This window comes from Nanorana parkeri, unplaced genomic scaffold (genome assembly GCF_000935625.1).
Source record: "Nanorana parkeri isolate BGI_ZX_2015 unplaced genomic scaffold, ASM93562v1 scaffold23, whole genome shotgun sequence".
NCBI classification, from domain to species: Eukaryota; Metazoa; Chordata; class Amphibia; order Anura; family Dicroglossidae; genus Nanorana; species Nanorana parkeri.
In genome coordinates, this window is record NW_017306291.1 from 3,196,695 (window position 1) to 3,217,269 (window position 20,575).

General features: G+C 41.0%; 1 protein-coding gene across 1 annotated transcript in view; it reads left to right on the forward strand.

Annotated features, from left to right (window-relative positions):
• The window catches only part of CUBN (cubilin), a 152,952-nt gene that overhangs the window by 87,656 nt on the left and 44,721 nt on the right, over nucleotides 1-20,575 (forward strand). Inside the window, exons 32-44 of the mRNA XM_018564195.1 lie at nucleotides 1,158-1,314; nucleotides 3,547-3,663; nucleotides 5,330-5,443; nucleotides 6,241-6,369; nucleotides 7,571-7,703; nucleotides 10,297-10,502; nucleotides 11,537-11,718; nucleotides 11,810-12,005; nucleotides 12,633-12,830; nucleotides 14,389-14,535; nucleotides 15,690-15,880; nucleotides 17,942-18,125; nucleotides 18,947-19,121. Coding sequence (XP_018419697.1) covers nucleotides 1,158-1,314; nucleotides 3,547-3,663; nucleotides 5,330-5,443; nucleotides 6,241-6,369; nucleotides 7,571-7,703; nucleotides 10,297-10,502; nucleotides 11,537-11,718; nucleotides 11,810-12,005; nucleotides 12,633-12,830; nucleotides 14,389-14,535; nucleotides 15,690-15,880; nucleotides 17,942-18,125; nucleotides 18,947-19,121 — 2,129 coding nt within the window. The remainder of the gene's footprint in view (nucleotides 1-1,157; nucleotides 1,315-3,546; nucleotides 3,664-5,329; nucleotides 5,444-6,240; nucleotides 6,370-7,570; nucleotides 7,704-10,296; nucleotides 10,503-11,536; nucleotides 11,719-11,809; nucleotides 12,006-12,632; nucleotides 12,831-14,388; nucleotides 14,536-15,689; nucleotides 15,881-17,941; nucleotides 18,126-18,946; nucleotides 19,122-20,575) is intronic.

Sequence of the window (20,575 nt, forward strand, 5' to 3'; positions counted from 1 at the left end):
CATGAATCTATAACCAGCCTTTATAGTAGGGTGCACATGGGAAGGCTTACAACAATACTGCTCTGCACCTGCTCTGCGCTTGATGTGAACTAGCCCTAAATTGTTTATGCATGTACTATATGTATCTCTCTATTTTACATGAAAGAATTCTCAACTTGTCTGTGTCCCAGGTGCAGGCAACAAGAGCGTCCACTTCAAGCAATAAAACTTTAAAAATGCCGCACGCCACAATATCTTTAGATAGATAGATAGATAGATAGATAGATAGATAGATAGATAGATAGACCACGTTGAACAATTGCAGCACATAATTGCATGTGATCTTTGCTGGTCCTATGTGCTATTCACAAGGAAATAAATCACCATTTAGTCACAAGTTTTAGTGGAAGTGGCAGCAGAAGTTATCACTGATCAGAGTGATTGCTTAACAAAGTAAACTTGTAGATCATGAGAATAGTAGGGCTGAAATGTTTTTTTTTGTTGCTCAGAGATAATAACAACATATGAAGATATCTGAGATACCTCCAACGTTATACACCATCTGTAGACAATTGTGTATAACTATGTGCAGTAGTGTCACCCTCCATTACCGTTTGGTGATAAAACACTGACCTGGATCCAGAACAGACAGGTTTTATCACCAACTCTTACTTTAAGTTACCAAGAAAATATGAGACATGGTTTTAACTTATAGACGTCAAAACATCTTGTACATTGTAGATCACCACTGATGTCTTCCTTGACTGACCCCTCTTGTAACCCAACCATCCTTTTGTGTAAAAGTTGTTCTTTGTACAACTATGTTATGTCTCAGAATAAAACAAATTTTGAAAAAAGCTTACATAGGTTCTCTCTCTTTCTTTCTCTCTCTCTACCTCTCTCTCTCCCCATCTCTCTCTCAATATTTTTTAAAATCTTTTTGGCTGGTAGGTGTATGATGGTGAATCCGCTGATTGTGATGGTGAATCAATCTCAATATCTCTCTCTCTCCTCTCTTTTTCTACAAATGTATGTATGACTGTCTATCTATCTATCTATCTATCTATCTATCTATCTATCTATCTATCTATCTATCTATCTATCTATCTATCTATCTATCTATCTCCCTGATTGTCTTATTCTCTCTCATTATTTTATTTCTCTTTTTTATCTGGTAGGTGTATGATGGTGAATCCGGTGATGCGGCGATTCTTGCAGTACAGTGCGGTACTCAAATTCCTAGTCCGATTGCCTCTTCTCAGAACACCATGTTTGTCCGCCTGCGTTCTGACCATAGCAACCAGCACAGAGGATTCAGTGCACGATTCAGTGAAGGCGAGTTTCTTTCTTTTATATACTGAGCATCTTTATGGCTTCTTACTACTGACAGTTAATCAGCCTCATTTAAAGTGTACCTGTCATGTGGAATGTTGAAGTGAGGTCCTCATGAGTAAATGTTGCACTGCAATGTATGCTTATGGTGGCAGACACTTTCCTTCAAAAACAAGTGAGGTTGATGTACTAAAAGATGTACTAAAATGTGTAGAGAATGTTTGATTAGCCAAATGACTATGGTGGGGCTCTGTTTTGCTTGCACATGATTGAATGAATTAAGTGAACGCAGCTTCATGTAATTAAAGCTGAACTATGGGATCAGCAAATATTGTCTAAATACAAGAGGCATGCATATTCCTACTTCCTATTTCCTCCAGATCTGTGCAGTAATCCAGTGTGAAACTTTACCTCTGTGCAGGAACTTCCTGTAATACAGACCAGACACTGCTGCTCTCTCTTCTTGAGATCCCTGATTGTCTTATTCTTTCTCATTATTTTATTTCTCTTTTTTATCTGGTAGGTGTATGATGGTGAATCCGGTGATGCGGCGATTCTTGCAGTACAGTGCGGTACTCAAATTCCTAGTCCGATTGCCTCTTCTCAGAACACCATGTTTGTCCGCCTGCGTTCTGACCATAGCAACCAGCACAGAGGATTCAGTGCACGATTCAGTGAAGGCGAGTTTCTTTCTTTTATATACTGAGCATCTTTATGGCTTCTTACTACTGACAGTTAATCAGCCTCATTTAAAGTGTACCTGTCATGTGGAATGTTGAAGTGAGGTCCTCATGAGTAAATGTTGCACTGCAATGTATGCTTATGGTGGCAGACACTTTCCTTCAAAAACAAGTGAGGTTGATGTACTAAAAGATGTACTAAAATGTGTAGAGAATGTTTGATTAGCCAAATGACTATGGTGGGGCTCTGTTTTGCTTGCACATGATTGAATGAATTAAGTGAACGCAGCTTCATGTAATTAAAGCTGAACTATGGGATCAGCAAATATTGTCTAAATACAAGAGGCATGCATATTCCTACTTCCTATTTCCTCCAGATCTGTGCAGTAATCCAGTGTGAAACTTTACCTCTGTGCAGGAACTTCCTGTAATACAGACCAGACACTGCTGCTCTCTCTTCTTGAGCAGGATGACTGGTCTTCTCTCTGACCCCTCCTGTAGTTTTCTGCAGGCAGCCTTAGTGGACGGAGGCTACTTGGTCCCTCCCACAGGTCTGCTCTCTGCATAGGCTATGTACAGCACAGGTATGATGTCACCATTTATCTTACATAGTAATATCTAGGGTTGTAAAGGCATTTGATATATACAAAGTAGATTTAAATCCTTTGCTGCTAATGTGTAATGCATTTAAATAAAAAGTTGGTGTGTCTGGATGTCAGTATTAACTAAGATGTGGGAACATTCAAATTGTAAAGTGAAAATCCTCTACTTATTTATTAAGTTTTTCTATCGCTCTTTCTTCCTGCACCATATATTCCTTTGATATTACTTTGATTCTAGCATTTTGTGTCTGCAGCAGTTGACAAATATTCAGAAGCTAAGTCTGGATGCCAGCAAAATTTTTTGAATGTATACGCAGGTCAGACTTGAATATTAAGCACGCAAATGCAGAAAAAGGAAGACAACCTACTGACTCAGGGCTTGTCAGTAACATGGTGTTCTGGGAACACCTGATACCAAAACTGCAGGCTATAGATTCTAAAATCCGCCCATTAAAGCCTCCTGCAATTTAATTACACACATGCTTGATGATCCAGCAAATAATTGTTATTGTGTTTACTCCACCCCAATGTGATCTATTAAAATCTTAGAAAGGTGGGTTGCAGAGCATACAATAACTGGCAGGAGCCTGTAGTACCACACATAATCTCTGAAAACCTTCTTCTCTATTTATGGAAAATTGAATAGAAATTAGCGGATGAGTGGACTTGTTGGATTATTGGAGCATTTAATTTGCATGTGTAGCTGCTGCTAACTCAGGTATGATAAATATTACTATTGCATTAAAGGTTTCCTTTCACTGAGTTGCACTTGTAGACAGATGACAGGTGCTCTTAAAATGTTGATGAGGTTCCAAAAGATGATGATGCAGGTGGTAGAGTAATATTGTGTATCCCCAGAGATTTGGGGAATATAATTTAACACTTCTTCCATAAAAGGTAAAAATTCTAGTGACGGTTTGGCCTTGATATATTTCCGGATGTTTTTTTTATAGCATTTGGAAGTTCTATTGTGACTGACTCCATCGGCGGAGTTATTTCCTCACCATTATATCCTGCCAACTACCCAAACAATCAGAACTGTACATGGATTATACAAGCCTCGGAACCTTGTAAGTTGTTTGAACAGCGTCACGCATGTAACTAAATCAAGTATACTTTATAAGCTTCCTCTTTTTTCCTTTTAAAGCAAGGCGATCACATGTTAAGGAAGATTACACAGTGGGGGGGATTTATCAAAACTGGAGCAGACAAAATCTGGAGCAGATTTGCACTGCAGCCAATCAGCTTCTCTCTCTCATTTTCAAATCTTACCTGAGCAAACAGAAGAGAGATGCTGATTGGTTGCCCTAGACAACTGATCCAGATTCTGTTTGATAAATCCCCCCAGTGTGTTTTGTACCTACTACTACAGCTCTGCAGAAAGTTGCATAGACTGCATTATTTAAGATGGCTTTGTCTAGTGAGAAGTAAATATGTTCATTGGTAATCTTTACAGATCCCTAGGTCATGCAATCCAGTACCACTTTGGTGCGTGATCCAATAAAAAAAATAATTTCCCAGTTCACCACAGCTTTCCATATACACTCTTTGACATTCAATCAGACATTCAATTTATCAGTTAAGATTGATTATTATTATCATTATTATTATACAGGATCTATATTGCGCACCACTTTACAATATAAAGAGAGGCAGTACAGTTACAATAAAATTCAGTACAAGAGGATTAGGAGGGCCTTGCTGATCAGAGCTTACAATCTAATTCGAGATGCAAGTAATACAAAAGACATTAATAGTGATGGATGAGTTGATGGAAAAGGTAAAAGCTCAGTTGTTATAGAAGAACCAGGGTAGGCTTCCCTTAATGGAAGAGTTTTCAGGGATCACCTAATGACAGAGCATGTTCGTTTTCGGAAATTTGTATGCATCCGAATGTCCAAATTTAATTACATTTATATAAATATCAATTTTGAACTAAAGGCTAGAGTTAGGGAGACCCAGAGGATTAGACGGGCTCTGGAGAAGTCCTGAAGGCAAGCATTGGAGGAGGTGATGAGGGAGCTAGAGAGGAGGAGGTCTTGGGAGGAGTGAAGAGGACAGTTTGGGTGATATTTTGAGATGAGGTTGGTGATGGAGCTGGGGGCAGAGTTATAGATGGCTATGTATGTTGTTTTGTTAGTATATTAAATATTGTTTTATCATTTGCCTCTGGGCAAATGAAAGTCAATAACGGGATTGGCAGATAGGACATCTGACACTGGGCAATTGGTGAGGTGAGTCTAACAGCAGCATTCAGGATGGACTGAAGGGGTGATAGTCTATGTATAGGTAGGCCAGTGAGGAGGGAGTTGTAATACTCCAAGAGAAAGATAACAAAGAAGAGAAATAGCATCTTGGTGGTGTCATTGGTTAAATAGGGACACATTTTGGAGATGTTTCAAAGGTGAAGGTGGCAATATTTGGTCAGTTATTGGACGTGGGGCTGAAAGGAGAGAGGTCAAACTCCAGCATAACACCTAGCACCCTGGACCATGGGCCACGTAAATTAATGACAGTAAAGGAAATTTGGAGCAAGAGTCCTTTAATTAACATTGAGCCAATTTATTAACAGAGCTATGAACGATAGGGTGGGAAACTTGTCGAATCATTTTTGTGAAGGTGCTGTAGCAAACTGTTAAAATGTATCTAAAGCCAATTTTTATAGTCAGATTTGCTATTTACACTCATTAGCTCATTGGCTTTAATCTAAACTTTTGTATTATTTTATCTCACCAGTTAACCATGTCACTCTGTCTTTTACGGACTTTCAAACTGGAAGCACAAGTCCTAATTGTACAGATGACTTTGTAGAGATTTTAGATGGGAACAATTATGGGTCACCATTAAAAGGTATAGTAAGAATTGTTACACTGTTTCATATTATTAGATATTTGTGTATCACAAATGTAATTGGATATAAAGAGAGGAAAAAAATTAAAGCCCAGTTAAAGTCTAAAACCTTTTTATCTCTTCATAGACCTGTCTTCTGCATCTTATAAGTTGTGACTGAATTTTGCTTGCTAATGCTTGAAAATACCCTTCATTCTTAGGCAAACATGAATCCTGCTTTTATATGTCAGTGGCCTGTGATGGTTTAGTTGAGTAACAGCCACACCCCTTAGCACAAGTGTTCCAACACATACTTGTATTGCAGGGGAGGGGACGTGTCTGACCAGGGGTGGAGATGGTCCAGAATTAGCCATATCAAGACCTAGTACATGTTTTTTGAGAAGAGGGTCTACCGTAACAGGCCAGGAGCCCATCATTATCTCTGTTGTCAAAATTCCCTCTTCTGCACAAAGCTACTACAATACAGATTCTGGCTTCGCGGGTCCTCCTTCTACCTTCCACCAGTGCACCCCAGGGTCCCAGTCCACCCCAGGCTATACTACTCATATATTTACCCTACATTATGGAGAATTTAAGGGGTAGTGTGAAATAATTATTGCAATTTGCAATGGCATTTAAGTGCTACTGGTTATATTGTTATAAATATTATATTTCCAGTCTCATCACAGAAAAATAAGCTTTTCTCAAATTGGGTCATACCAAATATGTTGATGAAGGGTTGTATAGAACAAATAATGAAAGACCTGATTTTACAGTATGTGCATTTGACCTTTTCCCTTCTTTTTTGTTTTTTTAAGGACGTCTTTGTGGTCAGGTAATCCCTCACCCGGTTACATCATTCAGCAACGCCCTTGTGATCAAATTTGTCTCTAATAGTTACACAACGTATAGAGGATTTCGTGCTACCTACTCTGCATCAATCTCAGGTTGGAGTCATCATTTATAGTTCTAAATGCCCAATATATGATTTGTAAATTTTAATAATCTTGAATATTGATTATGGAAAAGCACTGGTACCAACTAAAGAAAATCTGACAATATTTCGGAATTCTTAGCTCTGAGCTAATGAGTCAGAATTCCAAGATACTGTATCTCAGGACTAATTGAGTGAGCTTGCAGTAGGTGGGTCATGTTTTTAATTTACAGTGAACAGTGCAAATGTATTTAATTTGCACTGGGGAGATTTTCCCTCACTTTCTGTCCTCGGGACGCAAGGACAAGAAATGAGAGGGTGCGGGACAAGAAGACACAGGCAGCATTACAAACCTAACCAATGTCCCAACCCTTTCCCACTCCACTGAAGAAACATGCCTATGATGCTGTCACTGTTCCCATCAGAGAGATATCCTATCACTTTCTATACGTGTGACACCCTGTTATGAGGAGAGGAAGAAAGGGCTAACTCTCCCCAATGGGAACGCCTACAGTAACTCCGATTTTACAAAATAAGCTGGAGTTGGGCTCTAAAGAGACCCTGTCACCAGACTGTTAATTACAATAAAAAACCTTTCTATAAGATCATATGTGCAATTAATGTAAGCCTTCCATATTATTTAATTATAAAAGGCTCCCTTGTATAGATATCCAAAAGGCTTGAGACTGCAGTTGGTAGCCGCCATCTTGAATATAATGTTAGCAACCCCAGCAGACTCAGAGCTGCCACCCAAGTTACTCTTTGCTGTTCTACTTCACTGCCAGCTGCATAAAAGCAGTCATCTGTAGGGAGGTGAAGGGAGAGGTGAAGGAACTGGTCAGCACAGACAGTAATTAGTCACTCTCAGAAGAGGAGAGGACCATGCAAGAAAGGAGAGGGCTGTGTTAGGGAATTGACTCTTCCTGAAGTCAAAGTTTCTAACAAGTTCAAAGGCACATTGCAAATGAATACAAAATATTTTTTTGGAAAGAATAACACTGCGAGAAAACATTTAACATACTTGATGTTTTTTTTGTGCTTATACCTGCATTGTTATTTAAGCTGGTGACAAGGTCTATTTTTTATTCCATCTATTATAAAAGGAAAGCCTACGTCTGATTGGCTGCTCAGCACCTCTATTTTTCCTTATCTCTAGGGCCTGGCTGTGCCCAGTATGTCTTGTGGTCTAATGATACTTATTCTTTTCTCTTCAGCATGTGGAGGAGAATTACACATGGAGAACGGGGCCTTCAACAGCCCAGCCTATCCAGAAAACTACCCAGAAAATATGGAGTGTGTTTGGAACGCCTTTAGTGCTCCTGGCAACCGGCTCACACTGTCTTTCATGTAATTCCCCCCTCCCGTCTTTCTTCATATTGTTCTCATCTTTGCTGCCTTACAGGAAGGAAGTGCCACATCTGGCAGGAAAAAGTCTTTAACAAATGATTCAACATAAAACACAACTTGGACGGAATACAAAGTATCACAGTGACACTCGTAGGATCTCTCACAGAAAACACAAGATGTGTAGCTATGACATCATATCAATATCTGACACACAGGCCGCTCGCTCAGGCCCCATACTGTGAATTATGCTAAAGTCCAACACATTTATCAAATCACCTTAAATACATAGGGGGGAATTGATCAAAAACTGGAGTAGACAGATTCTGCAGCTGCTGTGCATAGTAACCAATCAGGTTCTACCTTTTGTTTGCTCACTTAGGCTTTGAAAATGAAAGAGAGAAGCTGATTGGTTGGAAGTAACAAATGAAGAATTAAAATTATTCTATTTGATAGAAAGCAACACAGACAGATCTTATGACAGGGAATAGGGGGTCTAGTCACGAAGCTACCAAAGCATTCAACCATAGCTTCGGCCGATCCTTCGGCTAGCTTCGGCCCCAGGACCCCTTCGGTTCAGTAGAACCGAGGGGGTGCTGTACGGGCTTTTCACCATAGCACTTACAGCTCCCGAACATGGCCGAGCGGCTCAGTCAAGCCGAACGCATGTATTTTTTCTTTTCTTTTTTTTATAGAAAAAATAAAATAAAAATATTTTTGGCTATAGGAATGCATTGCTAGATTCCTATTGGCTATTTCAATTTGCAATAGCCAATAGATTTCAGCCGATATACGGCTGAAATCAGCCATACCAGCCTGAAGTGGTCGGTCGGTCATTCACTAGGCTGCCTACGGCAGCTTAGTGAATAGACCCCTATGATACATGGGCAAACACATGTAATTTTTTGATTTTCCCATCCATGCTAAACAGTCTTCCCTGACTGTGATTGTATTCTGACAGCCAGCGCCTGTAGCTGTCAGAATACCCAAACAGTGGATGCAGCTGATTGGCTACGGTCATTGTTCGACTGACAATTTTCAACTCAGCTTTTTTCGATTTTTTCATTCAAAGTTTGTTGAGTCAGGTGGTGCCTGTAGGGCCACCCACCATTAAAATTTTGGCCAAACTGGCCTATAATCTGTGTAATAACACTGTATGGTCAGAGTTAGGCTAGTGCTGCACCCGCGATTAAAGATTTTTGCTACTGAGAGATTAAGTCCTCATTCACACATCTGAATAGGTCCAGACAATGGGTGTGTTTACAGACAGCTGCAGCCAGGAATATGTACAAACCAATGACAGGCTGACCGGAGCCGCAGCTGCCACTGCTACTCACATGTATCTGCACATTTAGCGGGTTACCTGTGGCTAGGAACAGAAGACAGCCGTCCAGGGCCACCATCTATCCCTAGCTGCATGTAACCACTGGATGTGCAGAGATATGTGAACAGCAGCGGCAGACAGCTGCAACTCCTGTTAGTCTGTCATTGATTCCTGGTTGCAGCTGTCTGCATATAGCTGCAGGAATTTGCTGATTTTTGCTGCAGTATTTTCCTGAACAGACCTGTTCAGACATGTGAATGAAACCTTATTATTATCTCATTAGCATCACACTGATTGCAATGTGTTACACACATGGGGATGCCAGGTAGTTAAAGCAGGTTTTTCACTGAAATATAGGGTCCCTTTATGTGGCATTCCCTCAGCCCCTGATTAAAAAAATTATATTTAAAGAGACCCTGTCCTCAGACCATAGGGCTCAACAAAAATCTTCTCATAAGATTATACAGTATGTGTATTTACATATTTTATGTTATTTACCTTCCTTTGTGTAGACATTCAGTAGCCATGAGGCTGCTCTTGGATGTGATGTCAGCATGAAATGTAACCCTGCAAAAAATTTGTCTAGTTTCGGATTGATTCAGATTTCTATTTCTTGCGTTTTTTGGATTAAAAATTCGTTTTGCTTCGTTATTTGGATTTCAGATGCATCTGAATTTTTGTTTTGGAACAATCAGGAAGTCACATGATCATGCCTGTAGTGCAACTCCCAACAGCCGCAAAAAACATCTGTTTGGCCAAAGAACATGTCCAATTTAGTTTTCTTTTGCAAGAAATTTGGACCCATCCGAATTTTTGTTAAACATTCGCATTCGCAGGTGTTCGTTTATGGAAATTCGGATGCATCCGAATGTCCAAATTTAATGAAATTCATATGAATAACCATTTGGAACTAAAGGAGGTTTACATGTCTACCGACAGCTGCATATAAACAGTCATGTATAGAGAGGTGAAGGAAGGGATGGAGGAGATGGGCCAGCACATACATAAATTAGACACTCCCAGAAGGGGAGAGGGCTATGACTTGCACGGAGGGAGGGGGCTTTGCTAGGGAATTCTGAGGAAGTCAAATTTTCTAGCAAGTTCAGAGGCACATACTAGAGTTGTTTTTGATAATACAATCAAAGCTTACTTGAAAAAATCCCTTCATATGTGCACGCCCATGTGAATAAACCCTAAAACAACTATAGTTCCCCTTTGATAGGATCTATGGGAAGTCTTACAATTACCTTTATGCCCTTCCTTGATTTACAGTTCATTCTCCCTACAAGCAAGTGAAAACTGTTCAAAGGATTACTTGGAAATCAGGGAAGGCGATGCCAAAGGCACGCTTATGGGGACATTTTGTGGAGGGAGCTTGCCCAATAACGTGTCTTCTATTGTCGGCCACATACTCTGGTTAAAGTTCGTGTCTGATGGATCGATAAGTGGATCGGGCTTCAGGGTCTCCTTTTCCCACGGTAAGTTAAAAATAACACCTATCACCTTTTTCTTAATTTTTTTGCTGTGTTTTGAGAGCTGTCATCAAAGGTGTAGATCAGTGTAACCTTTGCATTGTTTACATTCAGCTTGTCTGTAGTTTGCACCAAGCAACAATACCATATTGAGCAGGGGTAGCCAAACTGTGGCCTGACGGCTGTGATGAGACTAGAAATTCCATCAAGCATCTGCCTTTTGAAGTCATGCCTGTGACTGCCAGAGTCTTGCAATGTGACTTGTAGTTCCACAATTACATTTTGTTTTTGTTTAGTTATTTTTTTAAACTTTTTTTTTTTTTTTTTACTTATTATCTTCTTCCTTACACTTGTTTCCAGCAGTCCCTCCAGCGCTGGTGCCGGTCTCTGATCCAGTGCTAACTGCTGTGTCTGCTGTGTCCCACAGTGTCTGTCTGACGTGCTCATGGCTGCGTGCATTGACTTACACTGTGTCTCTTCTCTTCTCCCTGCCGAAAATCTCTACTGCGCATGCGCCTGCCCCAGCATCCTGCTCTTATATGTGACATAAAGGGTAGGGCTGTCCCTACCTTATTTACCAGGTGAGGCAGCCAGGAGAAGGGGAAAGCTGGAAAGAGGTGGCGGCTGGCTGAGCTGTCAGCTGGGCAGGAGGCGGCAGGCAGCCGGCCGAGCTATCAGCCAGGTTGGAGGATGAAGCTTTAACAAAGAAACAGCTGTTGACCTGCCAGAAGTGCCCTCAGCCCTTAAGTCCTAATGTGGGCTGACAACACAAAGCATCTGAGTGGACCGAGTGGTGTCAGCACAAGGTGCACAGATCTAAGCGTAGTATAAAAGAAAAATCTTTAATAAGGATAAATCAATGCACCTACATAGTAGATCAAAATAATCCACCTGTCAAACCTGAAGATCCTGTATGTAGCTCACCATGGCCAGCTGTGAAGCTGGATAAAGGAGGAGCCACTTTATTTTTGCTGCTGTAATGTATGTATTTTCTATATATGTATATGTACATATGAATTTATCCATTTTAATGTCGCCAGTGTTTGGGAACAATATAGAAGGCACCTACGGAAAAATTGCATCTCCTCTTTGGCCCAGACAATATCCTCATCATTCCAATTACATCTGGAAAATCAATGTGCAATCAGGTCAAATCATTGAGATTCGAGTTCTGGAAATTGATATTGAAGAATATGTAACCTGCTTCTATGACAGATTACGGGTAAGGGTTAATCTTGCTGTTTATAGCCGTTCCATCAGTTGTTCCCAATTTGTTATAATTCTAATAGATGGCTGTCATGGCTGCCTTGCAGATATACGATGGTCCTGACATCCACTATCACATCATCGGCACATACTGTGGAGTCACTCCGCCACCCTCCCTGTTCTCCTCCGGAAGTTCAGTGACTGTTCAGTTCAAAAGTGACAACAGTATAAGTAGAAAGGGATTTCTGCTGGAGTGGACTGCTGTCTCCCTGTCTCCTGATCCGCTACCCACCATAGCTCCAGGTATTAAATACAATTCATATAATTATAACATGGAATATTTATTGCTTGAGGATTGTTAGGTAACATTTTCAATAACTATTGAAATTGAGATATATAGATGATGTATATCATCAGATGGATAAATATATAGAAAGAGAGGGAGAACAGATAGATAAAAATACCTGAGCCCCATAATGTATGCCATATATGCATGTATATACATATGTAGAGAGATACATTGGCAGATAGATAGATAGTTTGATGGACAAATGATATATAGATAGAAGATGGATAAAGTGGGAGAGGGAGAAATAGGGAGGTAGATAGATACATTGGTATTGGACGTTTGCTGGTCTCTGTCCCTGCAACCTGCCTACACCCGCAATGCCGGTACTGGGCGTGCAGGAGGAGCAGATAGATAGATAGATAGATAGATAGATAGATAGATAGACTTCCAAATCACACCTTTTGATAATAGTTCTCCTTGGCCAGTGTCAGGGACAAGGTTTGGCTTGCAGCTGGTACCCCGCATATTCTCTAGTACTGTGTTAGTATATGACCAATTGATGACATCAGCGATAACAAGAGTCACTATCACACAGTAACATGTCCCTGGCATTGTACTATTGTCCTGTATTGCTCTTTCAGGTGCATGTGGCGGGTTATTAACAACTGGAGACACGCCGTTATTTTTGTTCTCTCCCGGCTGGCCCAATAATTACGCTTCAAGGCAAGAGTGTACCTGGGTGATCAGATCCCCAGAGTCTACAGTAGAACTGAACATCCTGACCCTGGACGTTGAATCACACAGCTCATGCAGTTCTGACAAGCTGGTCATCAGAGACGGTATGGAAGTTCAGAGGGGAGTTACTCCACCACTTCATCCTATAGTAACTTAAGATGCTGAAAAAGGATAAAAAGAGATTTAAATTTATTGATAAAGTAGAGATGATTTTTTTGGTTTTGTGATTCTTTATATGTCATTTTATCAAGATCACAAAAGATAACAGACAAAATAGAAGATAGAAAAACAAAGTTAAAAAAAACAGAAGCTCAGAACATCAGATCGTGAAAAAATTCCATTCCACAGTAATGTCACTTATTTCTGTACATAGATAAATGAGTAATTATTGATGGGCAACAGTCACAATTGACTGCTCCCCCCCATATAGCATGTCTAGTCTCTTCCAGATAAACCCTATTATGGTGGGTCTTCCATAGGGTGTGCAGGGTGTGGAGAGCCACTTCAGAACATACGTCCCATATGGAAGCCTGCGACTGGATCCAGGGTGGGGGCAGAGAAATAAGAGATGGTTTACTTGTTGTGACAGTCATAGGGCATCCAGTGATTTGAGAGGATGTTTGGACATGTACTCCCTAGCCTACTGCCCTGTAGCAAACTTCCAGCTCGCACACACTAGAACAGTATAAGGTGATACTCTAAAGGAATGGAAGACAGGTTAAAAAATGAAAAAGAGGATAAAAAGTCCAAGGGGAGATCCATCTGATTTTAGTATTTTAGACTGTGTGGGAGATATGATAGATGATTCAGAAGATGGATGAATATCTGGTGCGTACATATGTTGGGTTGCAGGATGTCCAGGGAGCCAAAGCGGCATGGAGAATACCTCTGTCCCCACACAGATGCAGGTCACACTTAATGCTCATTGGGGTTAGGTTCACTTGGGCCTGTACTGTAGAGCAGAACCTAATATATTGTGATGATGAGGATACAAGTCCCAAAAAAGAGGGAGGGTGAGAATCTACAGAGGTGCCCATAGTTGAAGAAATTATTTACAGAAGCTTGTGTATCAACAACAATCTTTATTGGTCATATAATATGGATGGTACACCATCTATGCGTTTCATGGCTCTAACGTGGCCACTTTTTGAGGAAGATGTGTGGGGATATCCTAGAACTGTCATAGTTGAATCAGGGAACTGACTTGTTGATGCAGCTCATATGTGTCCAGCTTTGTAGATCCTGGATTACAATATCAGCTGGGATTGTATTCAGTGCAATAATATCTGTGGTAGTCACAGTTCCAAGCTTGCTCCCTTAATAAGACTATAACGTCAGTACAAATTAGCTAACTAAATATGAAATTGTAATTAATCCCAGGAATTTGCTCGGAGCAGTGACTACTTTACAACACACACAGGGGCCATGGGGAACAGAAGTAGTCACCCTCCAGAAGGAAGGACAGTGTCAGCACCAATTCAGAGATGATTTGAGGATCTACAGCCGAGTGATACACAAATAAGATACATTTTTGTTAATAGATAAAGCACGTGAATGTATTTTTAAGATTTAACTCCTGAGTTTAGTGTCACTTTATGTTCCGTAAGCCATAGAAACCAAAATGATCCTTCTGTATAATTTGTTATTGTATTTATTTTGAAGGAGATAACAGCCTTGCTCCTGAACTTGCAACCGTCTGCGGCAGAGAGCCCCCGGGACCTATCCGCTCATCTGGCGATGCAATGTTCCTGCATTTCTCCTCTGATGGATCAAACACTGGCAAAGGTTTTAATGCATCTTATCATAAAAGTAAGGTTTGATTTCTTTATTGCACCATAATACTCCTGTTCACTGGGATACTCTTACATTAACACTACTCCAGTAGACTGAAGTGATAGTTTATACTTGGGGCAATATGCTGGGGTTATTATTGTGTCCTCTTAAGCCAATGCTGGTGATTTTTATTGCAGCCACTGACACTAATGATGACTCCAACTTTCATTTCAGTTTGCATTGCCGTATAGTGCAAATATTGCCGTAGTTTGCATTGCCGTATAGGCATTGAGGTGCATTAACTTCGAATGGGCTGTCTAACATGATGCAGTGCACTGTTTTTGTGCGGTCCTCTGAAAGTGTTGATGGCTGCATTTGAGGCCCTCTATAATTTTCAAGTTGACCACCACTGGAAGGCACAGAAAGTTCACTGCTATTGTGCAGGAGGAATTCAGACTTTTTTGGGGGGTCTCTGGCTGAAGTTTTTTTCAGAAACCAACTCTTCCAGGTGTGTCGATCACCATTGTCCTCTGCAGTGATCAGTGGTTCCTCACACTGACTCCCATGTCATCAAGGACACACAAGGGATGTGGACGTCAGTGAGAGGAACCACTGAGCAGGGGGAACAGGTGATTGACACTTATGGAAGTGTCAATTTCTGAAGTAAATTAAGACAAGGACATCCATAATAAATGCAAATCAAACAAATATACATTTGCCCAGCAAAATATCTCTTTAAGTTTTTGCCCAAGCACTTACAGTGATCACGTTTCCAAACAGCTCCAGATCTCTGAACTTTGCTTTTCCTAACTTCTTGTTGAGAACAAGATCACAAAGGATATCCCAGTCTCCAGCAGATGACCATGTACTAGCTTGGAGAAAGGAATAGGGAGGAATAGGGGGCAAAGAGCAGAGGAGTGACTTGCCTTGCTGTGCCTGTGCGTTTGAGAGACACACACAGCTTACTGGCACACAAAAGGTTTGCGCCATAGGACCCTGTAAAGGAAAGGAGCCAACCTAAAACAGGATATCAGGGCCAGTGCTCAGGAGACACAGTTGATTCTACTGGAAGCTTAAACTTTTAAACATCAAGAAGCACTGTCCATTGTAAGTTATTCCATCAGCATTTAAAATATCTTAACAACCTTTTGACTTTAATGTCACTTTAACACATCCCCTTCCTCTTTTAGGCTGTGGTGGATACTTACATGCAAACAGAGGACTGATAACATCACCAAATTACCCAGAAAACTATCCTGCCAATCAGAACTGTACCTGGCATGTGGTAGTGACCCCAGGCTTTACCGTCGTCACCCATTTTGATCCAGGTTTTGAAGTAGAGAACGTCGACTCTTCCTGTAACAATGGGGACTATATTGAGGTAAGCTCATTTAAAGGACCACTATGGCAAAAAATGTTGTATTTTGATAATGCTATGTAATCATTTTTTTATGTATGTAATTCATTATTTTTAATTAATATTCAGTATTTAATTCTGTACAGGTCAAAGAGATAGTGGCTGATTCATATAACTGAATACACAGTTTAGGAACTAAAGCCAGCAAAAGCAGCAATAGCACCCACTCAAATCAATTTAAATAGCAATAAAGGGAAAGGTGCACATGGGCAGGGAGGTACACAGAGTAATACCAAAGTTTTCCAGCATGCTTTCATGCTAGCCAGCAAAAAAAATAAAGCTAGCCATAAAAGCATCAATTTTCTATTCAATATTCAATCCATGGGGGCACTGTTGGCACCACCCAGCTTGACAAAGTGAGCCAATCAGCTGCAATCACTCTTTGGATAGTCTGACTGCAGGCATAGGCTGTCAGAGTACAATAGCTGGCAGGGGAGATTCCTCCATGGATGGGGGAATTGAGTGATTTCTTTAATTCGAAACCTTGCTCATACTAAATTGATCAATGATTATACGCACATATCTCTTAGTCAGGCACACAAGTCCGAGAGAAGCTGCCTAGCACGTCATGGCCAGGGGAACCCATTAACTGATTTGACGCCATTGTTGTAGAGAAAGTGCAAAAAGATCAAGGCCATTGGGTTGAATCTAGCAAAAGGGTTTACATTTGCAACAGAGATACAGATAGCAATAAAAAACTGACAGAGTTTCCAGCTTTCCCTTACTCAATACCATTTTTATTTATATCTGTGTTGCTATTGAAGATTTACTGTCACTTCCTAGTTAATGAAACCATTGTTACCAGGACAGGAAGTAAAGAGGAAATGGAACTGAGATTTGGTGAGAATACTACTGTGCCCTCCTTGCCGGAGAGAAAACTGTACCTGAGGAACTGCAGTGCATAGCTCTCTTAAGCAGCCATCAGATCATCAGCCTGCTCCTTTACCAACTATGGCTGCCTCCACACTGTGTGGAACAAGGCATGGCAATTCACTTAGAGGGTTATACACTATGGAGCCGAAGGATCCAGCAGTAGCTTTGGCTGATCCTTCGGCTTGCTTCGGCCACTTGAGCCCTTCGGTTCAGTTGAGCTCAGAATAGGCTGCTGTACAGGATATTCACAGTAGCACATACAGCAACTGAAAGCAGCCGAATTTGCTCAGCTTTGGCTCGACTGAGCCGCAGGGACAACCAAAGCGTGGAGAAAGACCTGCCGAAGGCGTGTGTAAGACGTTGTTTTTTTCTTTCAAGTTTTTTTTATTATTTTCTTTATTTTCCTATTTTTTTTAAACATTTAAAAAAAAATTTGTAAACTTTTTTTCATTTATTTACGTTTTATTCTATTCTGCCCGCTACCTTGGAATGCCGTTTGGCGGCATTCGGCTATTCACTCACTGCCGTTCGGCCCCTATGAGAATAGGAGCGATCAGCAGTGACGGAGCTGCCAGAGCTTTGGCTCAGCTGTTCCAGATTTTGGATCGGCTGAGTTGAACTCCTTCTGCATTTCGGCTCAGCCGAACATGCAGAGCATGTTCGGCTGACCGAAAGCAGCCGATGTATGGATGAAATCTGCTGTACTGAGGCGGAGTGAATAGCCGAACGTTGTTCGGCTCTGTTCACTTCGGCTCGGTTATTCACTCGGCTGCCTTCGGGAGCTAAGTGAGTGACCCCCTTAATGATGAAAAGATCGGCTGCAGAGAATCTATAGGCAATGACGGTACTTGTTGCTTTCCTTCTGCTTGTCTTTTTGGGCAAGACTTGCACATTACAGGTCCTCTTTCGATGCCACAATCGCTGTAGCTAGGTGTGCTTGTAATGAAAAGGAATACATTAAGCCAAATACATTCTTACTGAACAAAACCTGCATAATAATTCTGTTTGCAGAAGATGAGCTTTGCCCTTCCATATGACAAATATGGATAATATGTACCAAGAGGTTTGTACTATATTCAAAAGACGTATTGTGTCGGCAGAATTATATGAACATAACAGTGAATTCGCTTTTGATTTATTTTGTGCCACCAGCTAAGAAACGGTCCTGATGGGTCATCGCCTCCTTTGGGGACCACTGCCGGGAATGGGAAGTTGTGTGGCAGGGGCGCGCCATCCAGTATGCACACTACGGACAATGAACTGCTTCTCCGATTCATTTCTGATAGTAGTAATGAAGCCAAGGGGTTTAAACTCCAGTATGAAGCCAAAGCTTTGGGTATGTGTGATGCCTCTCACTTCATTCCTTTCATTGTACTGTTATAGTATATGTAAACCCGGACAATGAACTTCTCTTATTGCTCCATTTTGGTCTGTTAATTATACCTTTGGAAGCATTTTGTTATACCGTAGTTGTTCAATAAGTGTCGAAAATACCTGTCATCTTGTTAGAAAGTCAGAGTTGTCCTGTGCCTTTTGTAAAGATGGGCGAATGCCATTCACGGTTCATTACCACCTTTAGGCTTTCTATGCTCCTCCTTGCCATCTAGGGTCATATTGCTGTACAAATGACCTTCGCAAATGCCTATATATGGCAGCCAGGAAACTAGCATATTAAGAATAAAAGCTCTGCAAGGGAGGAAAAATACCAGAAGCCAGTGGGTGCTTTGCTGTAGGAAGAGATAGCAGAGGGAGATGGGGATGATGCTGTAGCACATTTCAGCTCCTTATTGTCCAGAACAGGCAGGTTGGGATGTGTTTTGACCAAAATATGCTGATGCTGCAGTTGGAGGGTTTGAGGACCTGGCTGTGCTGCTGGCATTAGCTGAAACAAATAAAAAATCCTCTGGCGGGTAAAGCATTTCTCACATATCTGTAAAAAACAAATCAAGGCAACTGGATTTGCTATATTTTTCTTGAAGACATTTTGCTGGTCATCCAACCAGCTTTTTTCAATTAGAAAGCTAGTCCGATGACCGGAGAAACGTCTTCATGAAAAATGCAGCAAGTCTCGTTCATCATCTCGAGAACCTTCACAGATGTATTTCTCATCTATTTCTATGTAGACAATCCATTAATGCATTCTATCTTTCTGTGTAGCATGTGGAGGGATCATCTATGTAACAGGTTCCAATTCAAGTGGCTATATTATGTCACCCAATTATCCCAGCAATTATCCTCCTAGCACAGACTGTGTATGGATAATCATCGTTCCAAACGGAGAAGCTGTGCAACTCGACTTCGAAGACCAATTCCATATTGAACCCTCTGACAAGTACGTACCTTTGGTTAACTAACCAACCGAACATTCATCGGCCAGTGTTTTCGCTATCAGTGCAGTAACCATTAGCAGCCAATCGCATTACTTCTTTTATTGTCCAGTATGCTTTCATTAGTAGAAATTGACTGGTTGATATGAGTTAAGCTGGCCATACAGTAATTGACTTTCAGCCAAATCCGGCTGAGTTGGCCAATTTCTGCATTAAGATAAAAAACACCCCACTACCTTTCCCTGGCCCCCACCCCCAAACACTTACCTACACCCCATATCCACCGCCGCCGGCTCCCAGATGATCTGCGTTGTTTCCCTTAAGTTCCCGGGATGAGCACAGGGATCCCGAGGCCACTGAGAGTAGGGCAGTAATAGGCTTCTGCACCTGCCCATCAATATACTGTGAGGAGGGAGGAGGCAGGAACAGGGGTGTGGCTTATTGTGTGCCGTGTGTGTCAATGGACGCACACAACATGGCTCATTACTGGCAATGGAGCGCGTACACACAGGTGTCCCCTTTGCAACCTGCTAGGCAAAGGAGGCACCCGTAAACAGGAGGGGAGGGGACTGTTATAAATTCTGTGAAATAATAAATTAAATAGGCTTCAAAAAAAAGCTACACAATTACAAGTGGATCTCCTCTGGGGAATTTAAAAAAAAACCAGAAGGGTTTAATATAATTTAAAAAAAGAAGAAATAAAATAAATACTGAGATAAGTTTGAATGAACTTTTAAAGTGATAATAAAGTCAAAAATGTTTTAAGCCATTTCCAATGCTGATAAAATCACTTACAATGAATGCTGCTCCTTGAAGTTTGCAGAATCAACTGCTCCTCTGAGCACTAGCTCCTGTTTTAGGATGGCTCCATAGGACCTTGCAAGGGAAAGGATCATATTCATGTGTGCTAGTAAGTTGTGTGTGATTCCACAAACACACATGAAGTCCCCATTGCACTATTCACTAAATAAAGCCTTGTGTTCCTCAGGTGGGTGTTACAGTGACTGCAGTGCTGCACATAATCAGAACTGGAAGAAGTCACAGGCATACCAATCTCCACTTTATCATTCCATCTATATTGGCCTTAGATAGTCATAACATCACATAGTTTCCTTCATCAGGCAAACATACTTTATTTGTCTGATGAAGGAACCTATACTGTTGTGAAACGTTGCTCTTCACTCAATGTGATGGTCTGACCACCTAACATCAATAAAGACGGAATGGTAAAGTGGAGAGTGGTGTGCCAGTGACTTCTTCCTCCAGTGCTGCAAACTGTTTGGAACCATGATGACTATAAGTGCATGGGCATAAATGTAAAGGAATACTTTGCATGGAAATGTATATTTGTTTGACCGTGTTCATGTTTGGAAAAAGTTTAGGCGTTTAATACTACTTTAAACTTGAGACCAATTGATATCAAATAACTTTTCTACCTCTATAATAGTAAAATTCCATC